We start from the raw sequence: 18,522 nt of genomic DNA on the forward strand, positions 1-18,522 counted from the left end.
CCATCTTATTTCCAGACTAAAGCCTTGATATATGTACTCCTAATCATTAACCTTACATACACCTATAGTCACAGGGCCCAGGGGCAGCTTCATAGTTCTGAGCTGTACTGTGGGTAATGCATGTGGGAGTCAGGGTTAGTAGGGATGAAGCATGTGACATATGAGCTTGTCTCTCCCAAATCCTTTTTCTCTATGAAGCAGCAATTCTAAATCTTCAGCCCCATTAGCTTGCACTTCAGCAAAGATGAGTCATTAGAGTGGCAACAGGCCGGGAAGCATCGTTTGCTCTCCTTTGCTGAATATTCAAAATAGGAAAATTTAGTGCCTGATTAATATTACGTAAATATGCAAATTTTCTAGCATGAAAACTGAGGTATAAAATCGGTGTGCATGTAATGTAAAAGGGAGACTGTAATTTATAAGAAAACTTCCCACACACAGGAAGGCAAGCACCCAAGACAGGCTTCCAGAGACGTCGCTTCTGGCGTGCTGTTGTGCCCTGGCTTTGCACAAGTGCCATTTAATTTTGCATAAAGGTGCTAATAAAGAATTCAGAACGTATCAAATGCTGTTGTTTGAAACTTGTTTAGCGGCGAGGCTAAGACAAAAGAAACTGGCAATTAGGTATATATTTAGCAGTCTTTCTGCAGGCATCTGGAGTTCATTTCAGCAATAATTCAAAAACCCCAGGACACTTTCTGCCTCCTGCTGCTAAGTGAATGTAGGAGTAAAGCTGCTATTTTCACTGACAAGACATTTTGCTTGTGAAATTCTCTCACTTGCGCATAATCACTGTTCCAGCAAATTACAACATAAAACAACTCTCCATGAGTCAGGGGGGAACATGATGCTTTCTCAGGTGATACAGGTTTGTAGGGAGAATGAAAGCAATCTCAAACAAAAGAATTAATATAAATTATGTGAGCCCTTGGCTAGTCTAATCAGGCTGGGCAAAGCAGTTAGCTCAAGCCTTTCTTTATTTCAATAAGCCTTGCAATTCCTCTTCCCTGCGCCTCAAATGCTTGTTTTTTCTGTAGTTGTATGGACATAGTCTTCTCTCTGTTGATAAAGGAATGGTTTGCTTTTTGCTGTTGTTTTGTTTTTCTTTCAATATCCAGGAAGGGAAACTCCATGTGGTCATAATATTTATAATATATATAAAATATATATAATATACAATATATATTATATATATATAATATATTATATATATATATAATATAATATTTATTCATGTTTTGAGGTGTGCAGAGGACAAACAGGCATCTTCCATTCCAGGAGACAGAGTGAAGGAGGTGATAAACTGCATTTTCCGGTCTTTCTTTGCTCATCGCTAGCTGCAGAGTTCATGTTGTGAGAAACATGAAACTCCTGGAGTCTGGGCTGTAGAGGAGACCCAAGACTACTCACTTTGCTTACTTTTCTGGAATACATGAGGTTTTTGACAGGGCAGTTTGAATAAATTTCCTAATGCTATGGAGAGTTTGGTATCTGAAACTGGTTTCACTGGCCATGAACCAGGGTATTTCCAAGAGCTTCAGTGGAAGAAAGGTGGTTGGCATGGAGGGAGATGCAAGGTTACTAAACCTGTTAATTGTTTTAAAAGATAGTTTAAGGTAACTGCAGATAAAGGTGTAACTTTTGGGTTTGAAAGAAGGCAGCTTGCAGGAAAGCTAGGCTGATGTGTACCAGGTGAAGGCACCAAGCTGGGTAAATTCAGGTTTTTTCAAGTTGCTCTGACTGGTATGCAGTTGGTTTTCACTACTTTTGATTATTTTTATAATCAGTTATATTGTATGAGAGGTAGAATACAGTGGGTTTCAGGAAAGTGTTACTGACAAGTACTGCTGTCAAGAGGCAAGGAAGCAGGGAAACGGTGTTTGCATTCATGCGACCTGTGAGGTCTCAGCATGCGCATATTACATATATGCACTGAAAAATGTGGAAGAGTGGCTTAACTGCACAAATGTAAATGAAAGCCTGATTTAAGCTGATTGAAAAGAAAACAGGTCATGTTCTGCATGTGCTGTCCCCCATATTCTCACCTAGGCAAATTTGGTGTAATTCAGGTAGTCTGTATGCTTTCCTGTCCTTGATCTCTTCAGGCAGTGTCAGTGCCCAGACTACTGTACGACATTAAAAACTGTGAGGACATACAGTCAGGCACTTTGGCTACTTGGTATGGTCTTGTTTAATGTTGGTAGGTATGTCTTAACTGGATCTTCAGTTTGTGACTCTGTTTGGAAAGGTTCTGTAAAAAAAAAGATGGCAAAAATAATTCTCACTGTTACAACTCAAAGCTGTTTCAGGTGCATGCCTCCTCATCAACTGCAACGTATAGTTGCTAAATGGGATTTTTATGCCAACAAATCCTATAGAAGCATGGACAGATGAACAACTTTGTTCCTTGTTATTCTTTCATTTTTAAAGCTCATGAGAGTACATGCAGTCTCACTCATGGCTGATTTCTAATTGTCTTTTCATGGCAATGAGTATCTGCATGAACCAGACAAGCATGGCATGATCCTCGCTGAGTTAAAATTAACTTCTGTTCACCATGGTGTGCTGTAATAAACCCTAGTTACTTATTACCAGTCTTTCTCTCATCTCTGCGTGACTGGCTGAATAGATCTTCATGAGTTTCATCACTGGTTGAACAATAGCATGGGATATAGCCATGCTGTTAATGCATACACTGGGCCTCCAAATAGCGATCCAGTATTGCCAGTTTGCACTGTTCTCTATCCTTTCTTTTATCCTAGAATCAGCTTCTCTCTGAGCAAAATTGCAGCTTGAGTTAGGAATAGAGCAGCACAGAGCCCCCACGAGTAGCAGCTGCTGCAAAGATTTGCTGAGCCTCTATTTTTCCTAGCTTTGTTCTTTTTCTAGCTGATATTGACTGGTTTTTTGTGCAGTTCTTAACATGCAGGGAAGTTGAGTCATTCTCTTTCATGCTAGTTTTCTTTCCTGCCCCATTTTCTCCCATTTGGCCCTTGGACCACGTATATTGTGGGAAGGCAGCATGTGGACAACGGTATAGTAACCCTGCTTCATTCCTCTGAACATATTAGTAAAACAGAAAGCTCAAACCTGCCCTTAAAGGGTATCTACTGTGTCTTTGACACTGTCTTCCACAGCATTCTTATGGAGAAACTGGCTACTTACGGCTTGGACAAGTGCACTCTTCACTGGGTAAAAACTGGCCAGACGGCCGAGCCCAGAGAGTGGTGGTGAATGGAGTCAAATCCAGTAGGCAGCCAGTCACGAGCGATGTTCCCCAGGGCTCAGTGTTGGGGCCGGTCCTGTTCTGTATCTTCACTGATAATCTGGATGAGGGGATTGAGTGCACCCTCAGTAAGTTTGCAGATGACACCAAGCTGGGTGGAAGTGTCGATCTGCTGGAGAGCAGGAAGGCCCTACAGAGGGACCCGGACAGGCTGGATCAATGGGCCAGGGCCAATGGTATGAGATTCAACAAGACCAAGTGCCGGGTCCTGCACTTGGGTCACAACAACCCCATGCAAAGGTACAGGCTTGGGGAGGAGTGGCTGGAGAGCTGCCTGGAGGAAAAGGACCTGGGGGTGTTGTCTGACAGCCGGCTGAACATGAGCCAGCTGTGTGCTCTGGTGGCCAAGAAGGCCAACAAGCCATCCTGGCTTGTATCGGGAATAGTGTGGCCAGCAGGAGCAGGGAGGTGATCGTGCCCCTGTACTCGGCACTGGTGAGGCTGCACCTTGAGTATTGTGTTCAGTTTTGGGCCCCTCAGTACAAGAAGGACATGGAGGTGCTGGAGCATGACCAAAATAGGGCAACGAAGTTGGTGAAGGGTCTAGAGAAACAAGTCTAATGAGGAGAGGCTGAGGGAGCTGGGGTTGTTTAGTCTGAAGAGGAGGAGGCTGAGGGGAGACCTTATTGCTCTCTACAACTACCTGAAAGGAGGCTGTAGCGAGGCAGGGGTCAGTCTCTTCTCCCTAGTAACAAGCGATAGGATGAGAGGAAAAGGCCTCAACCTGCGCCAGGGGAGGTTTAGGTTGGATATTAGAAAAAAATTCTTCACTGAAAGGGTTGTCAGGCATTGGAACAGGCTGCCCAGGGAAGTGGTGGAGTCACTGTCCCTAGAGGTATTTAAAAGACATGTAGATGTGGTGCTTGAGGATATGGTTTATTGATGGACTTGGCAGTGATAGGTTAGCGGTTGGACTCAATGATCTTAAGGGTCTTCTCCAACCTTAACAATTCTATGATTCGATGATTCTATGTTAAAACAATATGTAGGCACTAGTTAAAGCAAGAATCCTGGTCAGTTACTTGGCATGGGAAGAATTTAGGTAGCCAGATAAATCCCATGTACCTAGACCTTGCCTGGACTCTGAATGAACAGTGTTTTGTGATGGTTTTAGTTACTCTCAGTGGATCCTGAAGTCAGTTAAAACCTTTCTAGCCTGGCAAGTATTATGTACAGAGCTGGACAAACGTCTCTGATCGTTCTACAGTAAAATAACTACTTTTTTATTATGAAAATAAATATCTTCTGACACTGTTTTGAGCTCATTTTGCTCAGAATATTGTCTTAAATTGTCTGTGGGTAGCATATATTGAACGAATAAATTATTACTTTGATCCAAGGTACTTGATTCCTGATGTTATTCATGCTGTCAGCGAGTGGATGTTGTAGAACTAACAAAGATTATCTAATGTGCTTATATTTCTTGTTCTTTGTAGTTTCAGCAGGCAGCTTATAACCAATCAGTTTATCCAGAGCATTTAATAAAGTTTTTGGCAAGCTAGATACAGTATATTTGAAGAACTCATAGACTTCAATTTATGGATTTAAAAGAAGGTTTAATTATCTAAGTCTCCATAAATTTACTCACAACTCTTGTCTTAGCTCTTCAGCAGAGCATATATAATATTGTCATCCCATCTGCTTTTTAGAAAACATTATCTGATATTGTCCTTCCTAATGCCTGGTTATTTTATTTCCCCAAATTGTTTACAGCGCTTGTGAACTCAGGCCTCTGAGTGCTGCATGAGGCCAAACTGAAGTGTTTGGAGTGCTGGCTTAATACTGATCGAGCTATTTACAGGGAAGCTATAAGAAACGGAAAGGTTACAGGTGTCATTCACCATTGTGGGTTTTCAGTGTAAATAACAAAAAGTGGCATTTGCTCAGTGTTTCCATTTTTAATATTTTTCATGTGATCACAACAGGAAAAAATAATATGAAAAAAGGATTTCATCAGACTTCCAAAGCTGATTCTTATCCTTATTTTTAGTTTCTACAGGCTGTACCCTGTGGCTGTAATAATGCTTTCTGTTGTCAAGGATAGGCTGTTCAGTCAGAATTCTTGCTTTCCTCCTTGCATTATGAAATATGTCCTTTCTAAAACCTGTGCTCTGATTGAAAACGGGACAGAAACCATTGCTGTGGCACTTCTTTTGCTCGGAATTATTTTGATGAGTGTAAATGTCTCAGGGGAAGGGAAAAAGCATTGATGTTTTTCATGTGGCCAGACACCTGAGACACTTTTAAATCAGCTCAGCAAGGCATGGTGACTGGAGAGTATGGATGACCTGAGGAGGATGAACTGAGGGTTGCTTCTGCCATGATAGTCAGCTTCCCATATAAGCTGCTTTATAGTCAGCTGAAGTTCTCCAAGTTTCCTCTGAAGCTGCATCACTTGCAGGAAAGAGGGGAGGAAAAAAGAGGTTGACAATGATAATTTGAAGTTTGGCTGGCTTTTTGGTTTGGGTTTTTTTTTTTTTTTTTTCTCCTAAGAGCAAGGTATGTGAGAAAACTTTGCCCCAAAATACATCTTTAACTGTTGCCCATTCTGTGGCAGGGAGAGCTGTGCTCGTACAGCAGTACCGCAGACAGTTCCTGCGAGTGCTGACAGTCTAGGTGTCTTTAGGTAGTTTGAGTGTGTGCAAACATACTGCCTCTTCTCAATCTTCTCTTAGAGGCTGTATCTTAGTACCAGGGTTTGTGGAGTGGACCATATTTTATAGTGCTACTGAGTCAATACAAAAGCAGAACAATGCTACTGGTTCACCACAAGCTGCTGATATATGTGGGACATAAAAATCATAGCTGTACAAAAGCAGGGGAGTATGATAATTAACTTATCAGCTTGAAATAAATGGCTTTTGAACAGCACAATCAACAGCTGTGATGCAGCTAGGGTCTCATTAGTGCTGAGCTAGGAGGAGGTCATTGTGGCTGAAGGCTTTGGGAGAATCCCAGCACCCATGTAAGTTCTGTTGATTTCATCAATGTTGCACGATGGCAGAGTTTGACCCATAATAGCTATGCAAGTAGAGATCATTATTAAGAAAATTGGGTTAAACTGAAAACTGCTAAAGGCTGATTTCCCAGACTTTGGTGTGGAGGAAATTCTTATGATGCTTGTGGGGCAAAGGTATAGTTGATTGGGTTTTGGGAGTTGGGTATTTTCCCTTCCCATCCACATCTTTTGGCATTTCTTCCACAACTGCACCATAATACTTGAGTCATTTGTTTGAAAGATGAGTCTTTGGCAGACACTGTGCCACCACACTTCTGTAAGCTGCATGATGTTTATGGATTTTAAAATTATTCTATTACTCTAGGAACATGTTCTCAGAACTAGACCAATGAATCCGAAGTGTGGCACTCTACTATTGATGGTATGTAAGCCACCTGAAATACATTGGGTACCTGGCAGAGAATTGGCTGCTGCTGTTCTGTGATGTTTTGTGGGCTGTTGAACTAGTTTTGTTTAGTTCCTGCATTTACAGAAAGTTTGGGTAATCTTCTGAAATGTCTGCCATGGCATATAGCTAAACACAAGGCACTGTGTCAGTGTGTGCTCCAAAAGCAAGAGGAAGAAGTATTCCTTGGGCAGAGGTACTGCACTTACTTTTAGTCAAAGGTAAGAGGCATTCAGAAGTCTTTTTTGTTCTCTCATACCCTGTTTTGCAGAGATTGGAAACTGGCCTCCTACAGCAAATGCCTTTCCTATTTGGAGAATAACATGAGCTCTAGGCAAATGGGTCTTGATATATAGTATCTGGTGCTCATAAAAAAGTTTTGTGTGTGCCTGGAGATTTTCAGACTTGGAAGTGTCATTCTTAGCATAACACAGTTTCCCTGTGCCTAATCTAATATACACTTGGTAGACGAGATAAAGACTTTTGTTCTGAATTATTTGGACAAGCTGGTATCATATTTTGCTGTCTTTTACTTTGAGACTTCTGGATATTGCAGTGCGGTAACAACATGCCTTTTATTCAGCATGTTGCACGTGCAGTATGTTGGTCACTGGACAGTGCTGCAGAAGTTATGGCAACGTGCAGTAGCACTCATTTCAGCTGCACAGTTTCTGCTCCTGTTGGATGTGATAATCGTGCCCATCACTCTGCTATGCTTCATTCTGCAGAGTTTATAATTAACTTCCTGCCTGTCTGCAAGAGTGCCTACTCTTTCCACATGGCCTTAGTTCTCACCTCCTTTCATTCCTCTCGGAATCCTCTCAGAAACAAACACAGCACATTTTTGCTAATATTCAGACAAATGTAAAAAAGCATTTCACTCTTCCACCCATCCCTCTCTTTATCTTTCTTCCTGCATCTCCCTTTTCTCACTCCATCCCTGGTGCAAGACAAGTGATCAACTTGCAAAGAATTAGTAACTGCTATTCAAGAGCCTGGAGTTGTGCCCCCTAAGTTGAGGGGAGGGAGTGTAATCTTATCTGAGTCAGTATATGGGCCTGTTGCCAATAGCCTCCCAAGTACTGCTTATCTGGCTAGATAGAGTTAGATGGTGAAGGAAAAACCTGTGTTATTGTTGATGTGACGCAGCTGATTGTTCAGTAGTTGTTGAAAATGTGTTAATTGTATTCTGATTGTTCAATTGGAGCAGTAGTACAGTAAGTACAGAATTACCTCTCCCAGTGGCTCAGATATTGTGGCAGCGTTCCTGAAAGTCTACCACAAATTTCTGTAAGAGTAGATTGGAGCTTAAGTGGTGATTTTGTTTTCATTTGCCTTCATCATCAGCCACATTACATAATTCAAAATGCTAAACTGAGAGCTTGACGCAGCCAAGTACACAACCCTACTTGGAATGTATTTAATGACAGAAGATAGAAGAATACCTTCAGTGAGATTCTGTTGTTTTGTCCAGCTATCAAAATCTTTCAGGGCCTCAGAAAAACTGCTACAGTCCAGAACCTATTTTTCAAAACCAGAGGCTAACATTTTGTTTCAGATTGCAGAGACCTGAGAACCGCTGACCAAAGTTTACAGTGAGATAGAGCACTTGCAACTTAATTTCCCCCTGTGACATCAAGTCACAGAATCAGAGAATGGTAGGGGTTGGAAGGGACCTCTGGAGGTCTTCTTGTCCAACCCCCATGCTTCAGCAGGGACACCCAGAGCAGGGGGCACAGGAACGCGTCCAGGCGGGTTTTGAATGTCTCCAAGGAAGGAGACTCCACAGCCTCCCTGGGCAGCCTGTGCCACTGCTCTGGTACCCTCACAGGAAAGAAGATTTTTCTCATATTGAGGTGGAACTTCCTGTGTTCCAACTTGTGCCCGTTGCCCCTTGTCCTGTCATTGGGCACTAATGAAGAGAGCCTAGTCCCATCGTCCTGACACCCACCCTTTAGATATTTATAGGTATTGATGAAATCCCCCCTCAGTCTTCTCTTCTCCAGGCTGAACAAACCCAAGTCTCTCAGCCTTTCCTCATAAGGGAGATGCTCCAGTCCCCTGATCATCTTGGTAGCTCTCCGCTGGACTTGCTCAAGGAGTTCCACCTCCTTCTTAAACTGGGGGGCCCAAAACTGGACACAGCACTCCAGATGTGGCCTCATTAGGGCAGAGTAGAGGGGGAGGAGAACCTCCCTCGATCTGCTGGCCACACTCCTTTTAATGCATCCCGTTGGCCTTCTTGGCCGCAAGGGCACATTGCTGGCTCATGGTGAGCTTGTTGTCCACCAGCACTCCCGGGTCCCTCTCAACAGAGCTGCTTTCCAGTAGTTCAGCCCCCAGCCTGTACTGGTGCATGGGGTTGTTCCTCCCCAGGTGCAGGACCTTGCACTTACTCCTGCACCTGGGGAGCTTGCACTGTCCAGCTGTTTCAAGTCAGATAGCCGAGAACCAGTTTCCACCATTCAGTATGAAAAGCTGGAATTTAACCACTGGAGAGCCTTGAAAAATTCCAGCAGGCATGTCTGCAGATTGAAGTGCCTGATTGCCGTTTTGAGCATTTGAACCTAAGATTTATTTGCATATACATCCCATAGGCACTTTCTCCATCATGTAATCCATTCTCATGCTGCTTTTTCCAGTCTTTTATTTGTGTAGTTTGTTAAAATGCTTCTGTTGAATCCTTTCAACAGTGGAATTGGTGGAAAGTTATCTAACCTTTCTTCCCTCTCTCCCTTCCTCTACAAGTAGAATTTTTGTCTGTATTCTGCCCACTAACCTTATGATTTTACCCCCTAGTTCAGACTTTTGACATGAAATAATTGATTTATTCTGAGAAAGTTTATTTGCTTTCCCCCATTATTTCTATAGTTTTCTGTATTTTTCATTGAGCTTCTGCTCAGTCCTACATGCTTCGGCGTAGCCTTAGGTCCATCTGCACACCTAGCCTGCACATCAGGTCACTGACCCCTCTCAGCATTGCTGAGCAGCAATTAATGAGATCCTTTATGCAGCTTTAATGGAGAGTTCCAGTCCTGTCCTTAGTTTGCCAGACATAAGGACTTCAGAAGGAGGTCTGCTTTTTCAGTGAAGTCTTATTTCCCATATCTAATACACAGTAGATGAGTCATTTGCACTGTAAAACTGCTTTTGGAACCAGAAACACTCTTTTTGGCCTTGCTGTCTTCCTGATATTTTGGACTTCTGAAAGAATGGACCATCTGCATCTGTAAAGCTGCTTTTTTGACTTGACTCCTGTGGAAGTCCCCAGAGGTGAATTTGGCCCCGTAAATGAAATTATAAACAGAAACCTGTAGAAACTGCATTTACAATTCTGGAGCATATAAAATTTTGGACAGTTGGATGTAAACAATATAAAAAATATAAAAATATATAGTTGGGTATAAACAATGGTAACTTTACATACAGGAGTTGTTGATTTCAAGTTTGAATTTGATGTAGTTAGAACTTAAATAAGTACTGGTGAAGTAAACCAGTGATGACTACAGCTGTGTTTTGATAAGCACAACAGTGTCCCATTGAATTATAAAGTGGGGTATTGCTGTGCCATGTAGAGCTACCATTGGCAGAACAAATATCACAAAGCTGGACTGAAGAGTTTAGGCTAACAGAAGCAATAATATGACAGGGATTTTGCAAACTGGAAAACAGTTTCTTTTTCTGATGTTCACTTTATAAACAGAAGATAGTGTAAAAACACAGCTGTATAATAAGGTTATAAAACATCCACTTCTCAATAAATTATGAAGCAAACGTGCAGTTTAACGTAGGAAGGCAAAAATAAAAAAGTAGACAATTTATTATGAAATGCCCTACAGTATTAAGGCCAGTGTATCAGAAATCACATCACTGGTTGATTTTTGACCAATGCTGTTTATACACGTAAATCATTACCACTAAATGTTGTATTCTGGGTTTGCTGTCTGTAGATACTTCTTATTGATACTACTTGAGCTGATTTTTATGTTGTTGAAGAGGATTGTGGCAAATGTCATTGCATATTAAAAAGCTGAGCCCCAAACCTCTTAGTTTTTCAAATGAGAGCTGTGCTTTTCTGAAGCCCTTACAGGACCTCAGTTACACCTCCTGCCTTCAGACAAAGCTGGTGCAGCCCTAGCTGTGCAGTCGTTTGCTTGATTAAATGTGCCATCTAGTGGCTAGCGAGTGGTAGTTAATTTAAAAAAAAAAAAAAAAAAAAAGAACATAAAGCCAGTGGAGATTTTAATGCATTTTTACACCAGCAGGGAAAGTGGATGGAGGTTGACAAATCTTTATATTGCCTTCTTTTTCTCCCCTTAATTAACAGGTATTTATAGACTATTATTTGTTTAAAAAAATGCCATTTTTTCTACTGTCTGTTGTCCACTCATTGCTCTCAGGCTGTTTGCTGAGGTCCAGGTTGAAGTTGTCTGTTATGGCAGAATATTTGGGCAGAATAATTAGTGCTGTATTCAAAAAAAAACCTTCAGAAGTCATATTGTAACATCACTGTTAATGCCTGCATCTGAAATGTTGATTCTCAAAGACTTGGTTCAAGTGCCTAGAACTGCCCAAATTTCATAGAATCATAGACTCGCCGAATGGTTTGGGTTGTAAGAGGCCTCTAAAGGTCATCTAGTCCTGCAATAAGCAGGGATATCTTCAACTAGATCAGGTTGTTCTGATTCAGCCTGACCTTGAAAGTTTCCAGGGGTGGCACATTTCTCTGAGCAACCTGTTCCAGTGTTTCACCACCCTCATTGTAAAAAATTTCTTCCTTATATCTAGTCTAAATCTACCCTCTTTTAGTTTAAAACCATTACTCCTTGTCCTGTCACAACAGGCCCTACAAAAAAGTCTATCCCCACTTATAAGACCCCTTTAAGTACTTAAAGGCTACAATAAGGTCTCACCCCTTGCTGCCCCCAAGTATCCTCATTGTCCACCTGTCCTTTATGTAACTGCTAAACCTCACTGTTGCTTGTACATAAGTGGTGCAAATTGGATTTTGTGCAGAAAGTTGCCACCAGAGCTACTCAGCACCTTAGTGGTTAGTACAGGCACCCAGGATGTTCAAAACCCAGAGTCAAACCACTTCACTGGTGGATTATTTTGACTTTGGATTCCTGTTGGTGCTGAGGTTTCCACTAAATAAGAATTTTTGTTGAGATACTCAGCCAAAGTCTCTCTGCCATTCTTAGAAAACCCCTTAAGCGGCTGAATCCTGCCACACGTGTGCCATTGTTTCACATGCCACTGAAGTCTCACTTTAATTGAACGGCCTCACACTGCTTTCAGTTCCACGTAGCACATCATTTATGTTGTTGATACCAACAGGTCAAAGACATCCATAGCTGTCTACGCTGAAACAAATCCATAGGCTTTGAGGTTGGGTTTGGGAGAGAGGGCTTCAGATGGAAGTACCTAAGAAGTGTTACCCAGCTCTTGGTACAGGTTTGTCTTGTGTAACATGGGAGAGGTTGCAGCTCACTGCTACAGCCTGGGAACATGGTTTGAGGATCATGGTACTGCATGTAGCTTGCACTGTAGAATAACAGTCCTCATACATGCTCTTACCATGTTCTACTATGGGGGCACCAAATCCCTAATGGAGGCAGTTGAGATGGAAAAGCTTTATTTAAAAAAAATTAATAAAATAATCTTTGTTATTAATCAGGGAAGGAGTTATTTGAGACAATCAACACCTAGCAGTTTTATAAAAGAAGAAATGCATGCTGGGGATCTTCGTTTTCTATATGTGATGTTTGCAAAATGAAGTTAAACACTGAAAACAATAGTTTGATGTTGTTTTTTTATGGAGACACCTGTGTGATTCAGTCCAAGTCACTATAACTCTTGAGAATCAACTCTCCGTGTGGATCACATCAAATCAAGTACTTGTCATCTTGATTTCAAAAAGACTTGGTTTAGATCGTTGGCTTAAGGAAAGTGTTATTACTATTTTTCTCTCCCTTTCTCTTCTAGGATATTAAATACAACATTGTTTGAACTGTATGAAGCTCTGGGCAATTTTCCTGCCTTGTGGGTCTTCAACGTGCTCCTTGTGATTCTTCAATTTCTGCACTGTTTTTGGTCTTACCTAATCATAAAGGCAGCCTACAAAGCTATTTCAAAGGGCAAGGTAAGACAGCACGGTTCTGTTTCATGTTTAGGATTTTAACTTTTTAATTATCAGTACAGGGTAACTGACTTTTTGGTTACTTTTTTTTTCTAATCCATAACACGTTACTGAAGACACATGTTGTTTTATGTAAGCTCTTCTTCCCTCTCATGGAAATGTTTTTCCACTCCTAACAAATATCAGATAAGTTAATATGCTCTTAATTGAGATTGTATTTATACATGCTTCCAGGCTTCTTTTTTATAATCTGGCACACTGAACCAAACTATGTTAGGAAAATCGGATTAAAAAAAAAAACACAACAAGCTAACTGCTTTCTTGGGGCTGCCAGTTCTGTTTTTCTTCTTCATAGTAGTTGTTAGCAAAGTGTTCATTTCCCAGCCTGTAGTGTTAGTAATAATAATACAAATTGATATTCAGCTGCCTTTGCTAGTGGGAAAGTTACAAATCACAGCCTCTTTTGTGTTTTGGTATTAATGAGATTCTGCAAAGAGCTGTGTGCTTTCTTTCTAGGGTTCCTACAGCAAGACCATTTGGGATAACATTTAGTGTCTTGCTGCCATTGTTATATTTGACAGGAAGATATAATTTACAGAAATGCTAGCCCCGTTGCACTTGCTGTGCAGATACGGCGCTCACATTTAGATGACAGAACTAATGCTTACAGATCATGTAAAGTACAGGGCATTTTGCCCTTACAGAGTGGAGTGCATGAGTAGGTATTTTAGACATGTAACTGCCGCCAAAGTGAATGGGATTTTTCTGAAAAAAAAAACCGCTTTCTATGAATGGAGAGCTCAGTCTTGCACTGGATGGAGCCCAGAATCTGTCACTTGCTCTGTTTGAAAGACAGCGCATTTGTGAACTGTATTTTGCCTGGAAGCCACGCTTCAGTCTCCTCTGCTTTTAGCGATTATTAGCCTCAGCTGTCCTGTCTGAATTACACCAGTGACTTCAAAGAGTGCTTCATACTCTTTCTTACTCTGCTTGTTTATCCTTTCCCTTGTGCTGTGCTGGAAGGCTGGAAAGTGGAACCCCTTGCATGTAAGTTTATTTAAATTTGCTATGCGAAAGATTTATTCTGTGCAATACTGATGTTTGTGGGATTTTTTAATTTGTAGTTTCTGTTTGGTATTTTTATCCAGTGTTTGTGTTTATATATTTAACTGAAGGCTATCTTTAAAGGCCATTTTTACTTCTTGCCTATGCATTGCCTAATATCATCCAAACCCACTTCTATCTGTAGTATCTGGCTGCTATTATGTTAGAACCTTTTTTACACATGTATATCAGCAGGATAAGCAGCTGCTCTGTCACCATTCAGGAAGCACTTACACTCTCACACCTGAGAGTGTAAGGCCTCTGCCTTGTAACTTAAAGAATTACACAGGAGAAAATTCAGATTGTACGTGAGCAGAGTTAGACACAGTAAGACAGTGACCTGGTTAAAGATGCATATGTACAACAATACACAGGGGATTCTTCTTCCTTCAGGTCTTAACTTACTTCCTCTCTTGCAACCCTGTTCTTTCCATTTCTGCAGTAAAATAAGTGGTGTTTTCACTATACATTACAGATATCTTAGGGTAGATCTTCATCCTTAATTATTGTTTTATTTTTGTATTATTAGTATCCACCTTTGGAACATCTCAGCTGATAAAGCAATTTAATTCGTAGCTATCTGAAACCATCTGTTTCTTACTCACTCTTGTGCTTAGGAGTTTTATAAACATATATATTTTTCTGGACTCCTTCTATAGAAATTACTCCAGTGAGTTCTGTTGGGGATAAACAAAAGAGAACTAAGTACTGGAGGATGTGTTGCATTCATATCAGGTATTAAGTGCAAAGACCCCAGTATGTTGCTTCATTTTAAAAATAATGAGAGTGGATCACATATTTAATAGAAGTGGCTGCAGCATAGAATCTTCTTTTGATTGTTTGGCTTTGGGGCAGGACCCTAGTGGAAGAACTGGCAGCGAATCTAATATATTAAGAGAATTTAAGATGAGACAGAATTTTTCGATCATTTGGTCTGCCATCACAGGCAGTCAGTACCCTGTGCTGGGCCCATTCTCTTCTGTCTGATTAAAGGATAATTCTAAGTGTATTTCTGTATCCCCAACAGCTTTAACATAGTCCTTTATATAAAAGAGACTGAAGTAATCTGATAATTGAAGCTGCGTAAGTACGGAATCAAATTTCTGACCCACAGGTGTCAGAATTGCAGGCTTTCTAGACATTGTCATTAAAATCTTTACTTATTAGGAGGTATATGAGAACTGTGTGTTTCTTCTTCCTCTCTTCCCAAACAGAATAGTGTCACTCAGGTGTTGTGATATTGCAAGGATAGTAGCAACACTGGGAGGCCTAAAGGCAAATGTCTGTTTCTGAGGAGAGAGCTGGAGAACAGAGTTTGCTTTCTGGAGTAGAGGAGGATTACTGTAAGCAAAAAAATTACATGCGGTGGGCCCTGTTCTTCAATTGTTTTGATTTTTTTGTGAAAAAGACTCGCCATGTATTTTGCCCCCTTTATGTCCATTCACTATAGTAAAGTCAATTGGAATTGCCCAATGTGCAACCAGCACAGCACGGAGAGATTTTGAATTAATTAGGAAGATCAGCTACACAAACAGGTGTAGAAGCAGACATGGAAAGCTGCATCTTTAAAGCTACATGCAGCTTAGACCTCAGACCTTATTCCGTTGATGGGTTTTTTTACTTCATCTGATGCACTTTTACCAGTTTTGCAGATTTTCAAGATCAGACTGGGTGGAGCTCTGTGTGACCTTACCTGACCACAGTGTGACCACAGCTGACCCTACTTTGAGCAGGAGTTTGGACATAGACTTTCTGAGGTCTCTTCTGACCTGAGTTATCCTATGATCCTACGTGTTGGCAGTGCCATTGTTACCTCCCTGAGAAAAACATCCCATTAAAAACAGGACAGGCAGGGCCTTTCCTTTGCAGGATTTTCTTTTCTATTGCCCTTGTTTTCTCTCCTTAACCTGCCTGTTGTTGGTTTCCTCGTGTTTTTACTTGTTTTGGGTGCAACTGACTGAATGGGGTAAAGCAAAGTCACCTCAGGGATTCTGAAGGGGCTCAGCTCTCAAACTTAGTGATCTTCCTCTATGACCTTGAAAAAGTTCTACAAAGGAGGAGAGCAGATTCCTTAACCTAAGGAACAGCTTTCACCCAGTAAATGGGTATAAACCAGCAGGAAGGAAATCAGCTGGAAATGAGCAGGAAATCCCTAGCAATTAAGATCAGTCTGTTTCTGAAACAGCTTTCCAGCAACATGATGGGGAAGACAGTTGAACTGCTCAAGTACGTTTGTGGTTCCTGTGATAGAGACTGAAGTGGACTATGTCCACTGTTTCCAAGCCCCATTCTCACCACTTGCCTGAAGTCAAGAGACTGGAGTTACCTAGTGTGGTGAGTTATGTTTCAGCCAGTACTCCTGTCTCCTACTGCCAGCCCATAGCACTGTTCCCTGGAGCCATGTGGCCTCTAGAGAATAAGTTGGGAGGTGAGAGGGAATAAGTTGGGTTGAATACTTTGTATAATCAGGTCAAAGAGAAGCATGCCAAAGGAAGCACAGGAAACGAAGTTGTAGTAGGAGGGCAGAGGGACAGAGGCTGGGTTGAATTTGGGAGCTTGGATTGTTGGTTCCTTTAGTGTGTGCACAACCCTTTGCTTTGAGCACTGTGCCATCACTTTGACATACTTCCATCAATGTACCAGTGCGAAGGTCTCACCCTGCCTTTGCACATAGCATATGTGTATATAGGCATCTGTGTTTGAAGTTAGTCCAGGCAGGCAAAGGCAGAGAAATGTGCCAGAGCTGAGATAGCCTTCAAAGCTCAAATTGAAAAATGTTTGAATTCTCTGATTCTGGCTTGAACCAAAAATCTCAGTTGTTTCCTTACAATCACCTGCTGCTTTCTTCGTTTTCAAATTCTACAGGTAGCAAAGGATGATCGAAGTGACATTGAGTCAAGCTCAGATGAGGAAGAAACAGTACCTCGTTCAAAGACCCCGCACAGCACTATCACCACTAATGGGACCGGCGGTGCCAATGGGACAAATGGGTATCTTACTGGTGGCACTTGCTCAGATGAGCATTAATCCTTGAGTTCAATCATAAGACACGAACAGAATGAACTGTTTGCTACTGGAAGTATTATAAGTTGTGAATGCGGTTTCTTCATATATCTCAGCATCAGAAAAAATTAGGAGTATCAAAGCATTCTGATAGTGCACTGCCATATTTCCTGTTTGTGAATGAAGACAACACACCATTCTGTATACGTAGGCATGCTGTATGTGTATGTAACTGACACAATGGGAGCAGTATTTTCACTTGTACTGTCTTTGAAATATTATTTATTTTGTATTCTTTTGGGAACTTCTGGACAAAAGGGAATTAATATCCATTCTCAAACTTTTTCTCTTGGGATTCTCAGTGGTGGAGAGCATCACGTTCAGATCTCTTCTGTCCATCCCTGTTGCTTTTGCTGAGTCTGCTATAAGTAATAGTTGCTTGATTTGTTACTTACAGTAAGACAGAACATAGCTTTATAGATTCTAGATCTGCTTCAGATATTTTTGCTATCTTTGTGTTTTAAAGTGCTGGTTTTGAAATTGCCTATCAAATCAAAGTGGCCATTCCTCCAACATAAAGTTTTAAAACACTGGATTGGTATTTTAAATAGTAGGTAATGTGGTCAATTAGCAATTCAGGAAAAAAATGCGGTAAATGTGGAATATTATTTTAGCATAATTTAAAATTCAGTTTGGTGGTTAATTGCATTAGAAGTAGACTTGATTAGTTGTGCACATACCCCAAAGCATTGATGTCAACAGTTAGGATAACCTCATTCTCACTTTTATTTTTTGCCTTGCAATTTTTGACCTCTAAGGATTCTAGCTTTTCACAGAGATTCCATGTTGAAAGGTGTTTGTTCAAGTGCACCATTGTGAGTCCAGACCTCATTCCTGAAACTGGTTTTGCACGTTCAGATGGATGAGAGCAGGGGTGTAATGGAAAAATAAGTAGATTAAAAGTTATCGCTTCCTCAGACACAGTTCAGTGTGGGTATTGCTCTTATAATTATTGCCACTTTCTTAGTAGGCTGAAGAGAGAGAAGGCAGAACATCATACATTACTAGAAATAGTTTATTTTACATGCATGAAAAGTTCAGCAAAATTCACTTATAATTCACAGCATATAAAATTAAGGGTCTTTTTAAAATAATTTTGCTCTCCCTTTTCATCCAAGATTTACAAACTGTGTTCCAAAGATGACAAAGTATATACCCAAAATAAACATCTTTTTTAATATTATATACACACTTCTTCCAGTCTCTAGATCAAAGTTTGATGTAGGATGCTAAGGATCATACCACTCTTGCAGGATGCTTTTCTGTGATATGTAACAGCAGTGCCAAAAGTAGGTGAGGTTCTTGGGTAACAGACTCTATGCAACCTACTGTTCCACAGTATTGAGTATGTGCACACAGAACCAATGTGCTTATAGACCAAAGACATATATATATATTTTTAAAAAGAAGGAAAAAAAAAGAAGAAACAAATCAGGAAAAAAATGTGTGTCTTCTAAATACAAAGGGGTTGGAGTGTTGTGTTCAGCTGGAACTCTAAGCCAGGAAATATTTCTGATTCCTTCCAC

At 40.8% G+C, this 18,522-nt stretch overlaps 1 protein-coding gene across 2 annotated transcripts in view; it reads left to right on the forward strand.

Annotated features, from left to right (window-relative positions):
• CERS6 (ceramide synthase 6) overlaps positions 1 to 18,179 on the forward strand; it is a 128,522-nt gene extending 110,343 nt beyond the window's left edge. The window contains exons 9-11 of one of the 2 annotated variants that reach the window (XM_064451517.1): positions 12,676 to 12,832; positions 13,853 to 13,876; positions 16,799 to 18,179. In XM_064451517.1, the coding sequence (XP_064307587.1) occupies positions 12,676 to 12,832; positions 13,853 to 13,876; positions 16,799 to 16,960 (343 nt within the window). In that variant the 3' untranslated portion in view covers positions 16,961 to 18,179. The remainder of the gene's footprint in view (positions 1 to 12,675; positions 12,833 to 13,852; positions 13,877 to 16,798) is intronic. The other variant, XM_064451516.1, reaches the window with a different exon arrangement.
• Positions 18,180 to 18,522: the final 343 nt, after the last annotated feature.

The sequence above is a fragment of the Phalacrocorax carbo genome, chromosome 5 (assembly GCF_963921805.1).
Source record: "Phalacrocorax carbo chromosome 5, bPhaCar2.1, whole genome shotgun sequence".
NCBI lineage: Eukaryota > Metazoa > Chordata > Aves > Suliformes > Phalacrocoracidae > Phalacrocorax > Phalacrocorax carbo.